Below are 10,000 nucleotides of genomic sequence, written 5' to 3' on the forward strand. Positions count from 1 at the left end.
GAATATGACGAGGCTGATGCCTGGGGCTTTTTCCAGAAGGCCAGCCAGGAGGAAGATGAGGCCAGGGAGGAAGATAGTATGGAATATTATCCGTATGCCAATCCTCCTAAATGTTCCTCGGCTCTGAAAAGAGATGAAGAGGATGTAATAATGGGTCAAGAGCGAGTGCGGAGGGGTGCGTTGATGATTCCTATAAGTGTGCAATCCAGAGAGACGCCTTCACCTTCTCCTGAGCTGGTTACCAGGGAGCGAAAAGAAATCTGTTCATCGTTGAATCTTTCTGGAGATGATAAAGTGCCCAGTGGGACACCAATCCCCCGTGGTAGCTTGATCAAGAGCACCTTCTACAACAGCGATGAGCAGCTCTCACCAATCTCCGCCCGCCACATGATGCTCCGGGACAAACTCCACGCCAGGAAACAGGACAGAGTACGCAGGACACTGCGCTCCAGCCTGACTGGAAGGCTAAATGAACCGCTTATAGAATATGTAGAGGATTCTCCAGATGTGGAGTCTGGCCTCAGACATAGGAGAAGTTCCACTCTTCTGTCCAAGTCTTGCTCATTGGACAGAGGGGTGAGTCCTGTCTATCCAAACTCCCGCACCCAAAGGAGGAGCAGGTCACTGGATGAATCCACGAGAATCTCGGCAGCTTCTACGGCGCACAGGACACTGGGAGATAATGAGAAAGATCTAGAGTTCGACCATAATAATGAGTTCACAGATGAGGAAGAAGATGAAGCCTCAGAGATTCCTGTAAATAGGATATCACAAATTCCATCACAGTCTCACAAGACTACCATGGAGGAGCTGCCAGTAATCATGGATTTTCATGTAGATGACAGCCAATCACACCCTGGAGAGGAGGAGGAGCAAGCAGCGATGGGGGGAGAAGAAAATTTAGCAGGTTCACAGCTGTCTCTTGCAGAGTCTTACGACCTTGAACACGACTCAGATGCTTCCGGAAGAACCAGCACCTACATTGGACAGTCTTCCAGCCACCTCCCAATTTCACGGAGACACCATAGAGCATACGATGAATCAGAGGAGCACTTGGTTGCGCCGTCATCCGGAAAGACATCAGAGCTCTCTCTCTCACAGGACTCTGAGGATGAGGACATGGAGAGAGTTCTGAGGAACCTTCGTCAAGCACCACTACAACAGCACACACTCAGCACAACAAAGAGCAAGAACAACGTCGCATTGAGGCGAAGTTCCTCCGCAGTTCCCATGCGCCCAGCATCGGCGACCCCGGTGAACCGAGAGGTGCTTCAGAGGCACTCATCAGCCCCAGCTCTGGAGCTCAAACCCCCAAGTGGCAAGTCTGGCAAATCTGGACTCATGAAGATCTTCCGCAGGAAGTCCTGGACTCCAGAACCCTCCAGCTCCCAGACACAGGGATCTGAGAAGAAGGGCGAAGATGGCTCAAGTGCACAGCAGAAGACCCCTCTCTTGACTTTGAGGAAGAAGATGAGGGCTTCGGCATCCAGCATCTCGAAGCTGTTCACCAAGCAGTCCAGTAAAGAGGGCAAGGAGGAGAAATGGGGTATGACACACATCGTGAATGTAATATCTACAAAATAATTTATAATCAATGTTCTCCACTGAACATTCGCATTCTCTTAGAAATAAAAGCATTTTGCTTAGCAGCTATCAGGCAGATATAGGATTTGAAGGTAACACTTAACAATTACTAGCTCAGAACCTTAGGGGTCGTGTTACCACTGACAGAATATTTGGGTTTGTTGGTGCTGGTTGGAAAGGCCTAGATCCTAACACATCTGATTACTTCTTCTGTACCAGGTCTGATCGTGAAGAATCCTGTTCCACCAGAGAAAACAACTGTCGCTTCAGACTTTTTTCCATCAGCTCCCTTCTCGGAAAGCCTTCAGAAAAAGCCAAAGCTCTTCTCTTTCAAAGTGCCAACATTCAAAAAGATCAAAGGTAGGGAAAGATTTTGACGTGCAGTCAGAGAAGTGGTATTAGACGCCGAAGGAACATCACGAATTCCGTTCAGCCATATCGCTCTTCAGCTCTCGCCTGGTTTCCCACTGAAGCTAAGTAGGGTTGAGCCTGGCCAGTACCTGGATGGGGGACCTTCTGGGGAAAATTAAAGTTGCTGCTGGTAGTGGTATTAGTGAGGCCAGCAGGGGGCACTCACACTATGGTCTGTGTGGGGCCTAATACCCCAGTATAATGACACTATACTGTAAAAACAGCACCGTCTTTGGGATGAGATGATAAACCGAGGTCCTGATCATTAAAAATCCTAGGACTCTTCTCTTAAAGAGTAGGGGTATAACCCGGGTGTCCTGGTGAAATTCCCCCATTGGCCTTTATCTATCATGGTCCCCTAATAATCCCCATCCCTGAATTAGCTGCATCACTCTCTCCTCTCCACTAATAGCTGGTGTGTGGTAGGCGTCCTGGTGCACTATGGCTGTCGTCGCATCATCCAGGTGTACGCTACACACTAGTGGTGGTTCAGGAGATCCCCCCCCACCCCCCATGCAATGTAAAGTGCTTTGAGTGCTTAGAAAAGCACTATATAAATGTAAGGAATTATTAATTACTTTTATTATTATGACTCTTTTCCTATAAATCCTTATAATGTTGTTTACTTAACATTTCTCCAGGAATTCCAGCCAGGCCATTCAAACCAGATGTGATCCAGCTCGCCAGTGGTGGAGCTCTGGTTTTCTGGAAGCCAGTGCGGTGCAGTGATCCTGTCACATACTGCATACAGTATAGCCTCAATGGTAAGAAACAACAAGAAGTGACGTCATGGCTCTCATACACATTTGCACCATTGCACAGTTATAAAGCCTTTCAGAGGGGCATGGTGGCTGAGTGGTTAGCGCGTTTGCCTCACGCCTCTGGGGTTGGGGGTCGATTCCTGCCTCCGCCCTGTGTGTGCTGAGTTCTCGGTTTCCTCTGGTTACTCCAGTTTCCTCCCCCAGTCCAAAGACATGCGCTGTTGTCTGATTGGCATGTCTAAATTGTCTGTAGTGTGTAAATGGGTGTGAATGTGTGTGCGACTGTTCCCCTGTGATGGGTTGGCACCCCTGCCTTGTGCCCTAAGGTCCCTGGGATAGGCTCCAGGTTCTCGTACTCTGACAGTAAAAACAGTAACCCCGTTTCATCAACAACCCCATCACTTATTATTTTCTATTATTCTCCTGTGTTTCCAGGTGACGAGTGGAAAATTTTGTCGGATAATGTTACAGATAGTTGCTACATCGCTAATGCGCTACCTAGAGGACCTGGCTATGTGTTCCGTGTGGCCTGCATCAACAAAACAGGCTCAGGGCCTTTCAGTGATCCTTCACCAGCTGCTTTTATGACCATGCCATATGAAGGTGAGAAAATATCCGACTCTTGTTTATGTCATTATCAGATTCACGGTGTAGACGCCATGCCTTTTATAACGGCCTGTATTTTCTTTCTCCGAAGACTCTCACATTCCTCTGATCTTGACGCAATCAACCGGGTCCAAGATCACTGTGCCAGGAGGGCTTGTCTCAGAGAGGTCCTACAGCTTCCTGTCTGAGATCAACAGGTTCTTTTACATACACTGAGAGTAATAAAACAGACTCAGTAGAAGAATAGAAGAGGATTCGGGTGCATAGTTTAAAAGGCCAAGGTCAAACACAGCAATGGCCCTAGTCATAAAACAATCAGATAATCCCAAAAGAAATTAAACAAGAACTAGGAAAGTGGTAAAAATACTCAGACAAGGCAAACAGGATGAACACGACACAGGGTTTACGACGCAAGATATTGGCGAGACTTCACAAGGAGTAACTGAAAATCATAAGAATCTCTCACTACGCACTTTTGTGTTTTTGTGTCCTCGTTAAACATAATCCTTTAGTTGCACTCCAATACTCAAGAACCAAGAACTGTTAAAACCCTAGAAATGTTCTTGATCCTCCCAATAAACTGAGGATGCATCAGTTGGTGACGTGCAACCGAGAATGAACAGAAAGTCCTATGACTCATTGTGACGTCATCACAGTGATGGAGGACTCGGCTTAAATTCTGGTGTGTTGTGATGTTAATATATATATATATATATATATATATATATATATATATAGGAACGTGTGCTTGTTTTGCTGTAGGGGCCGTTTCAGTGTGGTGACACGGTGTGAGGACAGCAGGAGCTCGCAGCCTCTGGCGGCCAAGCTGACTCCGTACGGGCCCGAGCAGAGGCAGCTAGTGCTGAGGGAGTACCAGGTGCTGCGCAGGCTGTGCCACCCAAATGTCGTCCAGCTCCATGCAGCCATCCTCACGCCCTCCTGCCTGGCGCTGATTGAGGAACTCTGCTCCGGACGAGAACTCCTCTACAACCTGGCCGAGAGGTCAGAACCGTCTTTCTACAGAGTTTCGAAAAGACAGTATCAGAGTCTAACGCCAGGACGACTGGATTCGAAATAGGATCAGATTTTGAAGAGCATTCTGAGCTTATGAAGAAGGGCCAGAGATTTCTAAGCACTGAAAAATGACATGCCGGGATTTTACTAGATCCATATTAGAGATTCCATGCTTGTAGTCTTGGTTTATCAAGACATTTTATTAGTGTGAACATGCCGGATGTGTCTTGTGTGTGTTTGTGTGTTCCTGTGCTGCAGAGACGTGTATTCGGAGCTGCACGTGTGTGACCTGTTGAGGCAGCTCCTGACCGGTGTGGATTACCTGCATGGACGCCGCATCGTCCACCTCGACCTCCGCTCCGATAACGTGCTGGTGACTGAGCGCAACGTGTTGAAGATCGTGGACCTGGGCTCAGCTCAAGCCTTCACTCCGGGCCACGCCCTTAATGTCGAGCACATCAAAGAGATGACAGAGAGCAAAGGTGGTACAAAGCGAACGTTATTTACTCTGAGCGGTTTCAAACTAAATATCCTGTTTGAGCCTGAACAATTCGTTTAAAATCATATGTATAGATAGACATGGTGCTTTTGATTTGTTCGTTCATAGGTACATTTGATGTTCCGTGAGACACATTAGTCCCTGTTCTAAAAATAAATGTTAGAATTACTGTATATCCCTATAACATGTTTAGCGATCTTCAGAACGCCGCTGAATAGTGAACCGAACACCAAACTCACAGAAGTTTGAGTTCTAGTTCTAGGATGAACGTCTGTCTTAAAATCTGTAGTGTTATAATATACAGTAAGTGTGTGTGTGTGTTTGTGTGTGTGTGATTTATGTAGGATGTTTTCTCTTTATATGTGTGTGTTCTGTATGTCAGTTTACATTGTCCTTCCTAAAGCTCCTGAGATCTTGCAAGGTCACGGCGTCGGACCTGCCACGGATATCTGGGCTCTCGGTGTTCTGGCATTTATCATGTAAGTGACCAAATTTTTTTTTTTAACATCAGTAATATGTTTTTAAAAAATCTCTATTTTTTTTTGTTAAAAAAGAGTATTATGTAATAATAACAACATTTTTCACTCACAATAAGAATCTACTAAACTCAGTGGGAAAGTGAATCATCATCTCACTTAAAATGACCAGGCCATTTGGCCTTAGGATAGAAATCACTAGTGAATCATTTGGCCTATTGATAGAAATCACTAGTGAATCATTTGGTCTTATGACAGAAATCACTAGTGAATCATTTGGTCTTATGACAGAAATCACTAGTGAATCATTTGGCCTTATGATTGAAATCACTAATGAATCATTTGGCCTTGTAATAGGAGTCACCAATGAATCATTTAGCCTTGTGTTAGAAGTCATTAGTGAATCATTTGGCCTTATGATAGAAGTCACTAGTGAATCATTTGGCCTTATGATAGGAGTCACTAGTGAATCATTTGGCCTTATGAAAGAAGTCACTAGAGAATCATTTGGCCTTTTGATAGAAGTCACTAATGAATAATTTGTCCTTATGATAGGAGTCACTGGTGAATCATTTGTCCTTACGATAGAAATCACTAATGAATCATTTGGTCTTTTGATAGAAGTCACTAGTGAATTATTTGGTCTTGCCAAAAAATTTAAATTTGGTCATACCATGTAAATAATAAGATTTTTAACAACAGCGTAGCATCTGAAAATATAATTTTTTTCTTAATTGTGGTGGAAATGAGAACTAACTAGCCTTGATTCCCTCTCATGCACCATGGCATGCATGATGTCACACATAAGGTCATGCTTAAGGTTAATATTTAATTTCACCTGAAATTAGCTGAATAGACCTAATATCGCTTTAATGTTGTTCTGATGTCCTTCCTTTCTTCACCTGGTCTTACTGGGCTCAGGCTGAGTGCCGACAGTCCGTTTCACTCAGATCTCCACTGGGAAAGAGATCGCAACGTCAGGAAGGGTAAGATCCAGTTCGGCCGCTGCTATCCCGGCCTTTCTGAGGGAGCCATCAACTTCCTGCGGAGCACGCTGAACAGCAAGGCCTGGTACATTCTCATCTTTATCACAAGCTACTCACATGTTAGGCAGCATTTAATCCACCAGAGCTGAGGAGGACAGAGTTCAGGTCCCGGAATCTGATCTCACGCCCATCAGATTGCTTAACATTTAACCACCGAGCTACAAAAGTTCTCAGAAATCATGAACACACAACAGTGGAGCTTTCTTCCAGCTTCATTTGGAATCATTCAAAGTAATAATTGTTGAAAATTAAAATCTCTTTATTATCGATGTATATATTATTGAAGTTATTAACACAAGTATTCTTTGTATATATATTTGTATATATTTAGTCATATACTATATTAAAAATATTTATACATTTGTACATTTTTATATATATTTATATTGTTATTAATATTTACATTTATATGAATATTTTTAAACGGTAAAAGTAAATGTCAATTAAATAATTGAATTGTGTAAAAAAAAATGTGTTTATTTTAAAATTAAACCCTGGAAGGAAAAACACAGTTCGCCTGTTTTAAACCCACAAGGGTTTATGATGGGGTTTCCCCCCCCACATTTTGGGCTCATAAACTCTCAGCTACGTTCTGGGAACGAGCAGCAGACTGATTTTTTGTGAAATTGATATCATTAAGGTAGACAGAGGCAAGACTATAAACATATTTGAAAAGTATCAAGATCTTAAAATCCCTTCTAATAGCAATTGGGATTTTCCAGCTGGCATTGTAATGTGAACAGACCCAGAATTGAACCCTGAGACGCACCACATGATAATATATGGATTTGTTGACAAGCGAGTCCGTATTGCTACGTAGTATTCGGGCGTCTTACGTAATATCTAAAGCACTGATTTGTTTTGTTTTGTGTGTTTTTTTTCTCCAGGGGAAGGCCGTCGGCTGCAGAGTGTCTCCAGAACCCGTGGTTACAAGGAGAACGAGGAGAACCGTCCAAGCACGCAGCCTCGATGTTCTGCTTCTCCACCGACAAACTTCAGGCCTTCCTGAAAGAGCGTGAGGCGAAACGTGACCGCGCTCGCACCAGGGTCACACAGCCACTCGGTTAAAGTTAAAAACAGGAAAACACACCACAGAGTTCCTGATCGCTAGGAGAATAGAAAAACAGCTTGACTAGAAGACACATATTTTTGATTTTGTGCAGGTTCTGTGGCTTCAGCACAGGATTTACATCTTTTTTTTTTTTTTTTTCATCTTTGCATAAGACTAAATTTGTTGTCTGCTTATTTATAATGATTACTGAAGCGAAATTATAACGATAAACAAATCAACAGTTCTCATGGTGTGCAGAAATCACGAAATTATTAGCAAAAAAAATCTCCATTCGTAGCATTGGAGCATGAATAGCATTTCATGACTAGCACTGTTACTTCATTATATCTATAATGCTTCAGTGACAGTTAAGCACATTTTTTAGCATGTTTGGTTTTTTTTTTGGAAAGATGATTTTATTTCATCATAACGTGATTCATAATAATCATAGTATCAGAATACTATTCTGAACACGATTGCGTGTAATGTTTAATGAATGAACGTTATGGGGAATTCAAAATGGCGGCTACATTCATGCAAACGATCATGTAGACTGATTTACTCTTCTTTTGTAAACAGACAAAAATGTAGGAGGGTGTAAAAGGGGGTGTATTACATCTTATCATACACCACAGTGAGAAATATAGACCCAGATAGCATACACATGACTGTAATCTACGTCTCATCGATGTTGTGTGCAGCTCGTTTGCTAATTATGAAGATATCATCACATCATCACAATAGAGTTTTTAATCCTCTGGGGTTTTTTCTTCTTTTTTTTTTTAGTATGACGTGTGATAGGTTTAAACCTGGAAGTATTTAAGACACCACTCCTCCTGCTTAAGATTTATGAAATATTTTTAGACATGGATAATTCTTGTTTACACCCCTAAACTGGAGAATAGAGTGATGTTGTTGTGCTCATTAAAGAGATATTCAGTGTGATGCAGAAAACAAAAACCAGACCTGGACGTAATTATGATTGCAGTAAATGTGACTGCATTGTTCATGTCAGATTTTGCGGGAAAAAAAAAAAATCTAATTAGGCAACTTTGCATGATTTTTAACTGCTCTTTCGTCTGTAACGTGACACGATGTCACGCATGACATTTTGCGTTAGTTTTAAAACTTCCAAGTGGTTGAATTATTTCATGTTTATTCATTACTTCATTGGAATGTTGTGTGATTTTTCAGATTTGAGAAACATGCATGCAGGTTGGTTCATCTGATTGTAACTAAATAAAGAAATAAAGGTTATAGTCTGTCTGAAATCATCGTCAAGGGTTGTGGTTTGTGCCTTTGTTTGTCTGATGATGTTAGAACGAAAGTTCATGAAGCATGAATGTAGTCGGTGACTTAAGATGATGTTCTGCGTCCAACATTTGCTTCTTTAGTGAGGTACTGGCGGTACGACTCCTAAGGCTAATCAAGGCAGTAGCTAACAAGTAACATGATCTTATTGCCTCCAGTTTAGCATTTAGCAAACTGAGCGGTGGAGTTTGTGGACGTGTTCAGTGTCTCAGACAGATTTGCTGAAAACTGTGTTAATAAGAAAATGTTGGTGAAGGTGTGATGATTTAGACCAGCACTTTGCTTCATGCTAACATGGTAGCTATATTTTCTTTGTAGCTGCATATAATAAACCATAGACATACACACATAAGTGAAATTTATCCAACCAACAAGTAAACATAAGACACTAAACACATTCTGGTTACAAATAAACTTTTCTGGCTGATCATCAGGTTTATGGTGGCAGTTTGGTACATTTCGAATAGTAATGTGTCGTTTGAGAACGAGTCGACTCTTTGAGTCGGATCTTTTAAGAGAAATATATATAAAGAGCAGACTTACACACATATGCTGTTTTTTTTTTGTAAAACATGAGGGTAATTTCACTCATTAATTAATTTATGTTTAGTAACTGCTTAAATGTTTTAATGGAAACCTCTTTTCAACAGCTGAGCTATTTGTGTGAGTCGTGGGTTTGACTCTCAGCTCTGTGTGTGAGGTTTATTATCGGGTAAATGGAAATAAATCTTCATAACGAAACACAATAACATTAATGTAGGAAACTCACTGTTTTTATTGTCAATGCAAAAACAATTACGGGTCGTAATATCATAATTTCAAGCCGTTTGGGAGCCGAAAGAGTCGACTCTTAGTAGCGAGTCAAATGACATATCCATATCATACATCCCGGCACATCCTGCACCCTTGATTAAGGCAGGCATTTATGTGCCTGTTTCCATTGAGTCATTGAGTCTATATTCGAAATAATCCATTAAAATACGCTTTCATTACGTCAATTCGGGTCATTTTTTACATTTTAAATTGTTGTATTGTTGTTGCAAATTTTTTAAACTATGTGTCTGCGAATTGTCACGATTTTAAATCAGGCCAATACCAGAGCCACCAAAAGGTCCTTAGGATGCAGGATGTGTTTGTGGATGTAACGTCACGTCACTACACCGGTTTACTTAGCCTGTTAGCATTGTATATAACAAGAACGACCGTAAGAAAGTATAATAAAAAAAACATTAATAACGCAA

General features: G+C 41.8%; 2 protein-coding genes across 2 annotated transcripts in view; both read left to right on the plus strand.

Annotated features, from left to right (window-relative positions):
- obscna (obscurin, cytoskeletal calmodulin and titin-interacting RhoGEF a) overlaps nucleotides 1-8,746 on the plus strand; it is a 51,299-nt gene extending 42,553 nt beyond the window's left edge. The window contains exons 76-85 of the mRNA XM_053680579.1: nucleotides 1-1,546; nucleotides 1,804-1,944; nucleotides 2,637-2,759; nucleotides 3,192-3,359; nucleotides 3,454-3,559; nucleotides 4,125-4,364; nucleotides 4,635-4,858; nucleotides 5,258-5,354; nucleotides 6,273-6,422; nucleotides 7,285-8,746. The exon at nucleotides 1-1,546 is cut by the window's left edge and continues 144 nt beyond it. Coding sequence (XP_053536554.1) covers nucleotides 1-1,546; nucleotides 1,804-1,944; nucleotides 2,637-2,759; nucleotides 3,192-3,359; nucleotides 3,454-3,559; nucleotides 4,125-4,364; nucleotides 4,635-4,858; nucleotides 5,258-5,354; nucleotides 6,273-6,422; nucleotides 7,285-7,465 — 2,976 coding nt within the window. The 3' untranslated portion in view covers nucleotides 7,466-8,746. The remainder of the gene's footprint in view (nucleotides 1,547-1,803; nucleotides 1,945-2,636; nucleotides 2,760-3,191; nucleotides 3,360-3,453; nucleotides 3,560-4,124; nucleotides 4,365-4,634; nucleotides 4,859-5,257; nucleotides 5,355-6,272; nucleotides 6,423-7,284) is intronic.
- Nucleotides 8,747-9,876: 1,130 nt separating this feature from the next.
- dmap1 (DNA methyltransferase 1 associated protein 1) overlaps nucleotides 9,877-10,000 on the plus strand; it is a 9,330-nt gene continuing 9,206 nt past the window's right edge. Inside the window, exon 1 of the mRNA XM_017468955.3 lies at nucleotides 9,877-10,000. This exon is cut by the window's right edge and continues 28 nt beyond it. The gene's annotated coding sequence lies outside the window, so the exon portion shown is untranslated.

Source organism: Ictalurus punctatus, chromosome 5 (assembly GCF_001660625.3).
Source record: "Ictalurus punctatus breed USDA103 chromosome 5, Coco_2.0, whole genome shotgun sequence".
Taxonomy (NCBI): domain Eukaryota; kingdom Metazoa; phylum Chordata; class Actinopteri; order Siluriformes; family Ictaluridae; genus Ictalurus; species Ictalurus punctatus.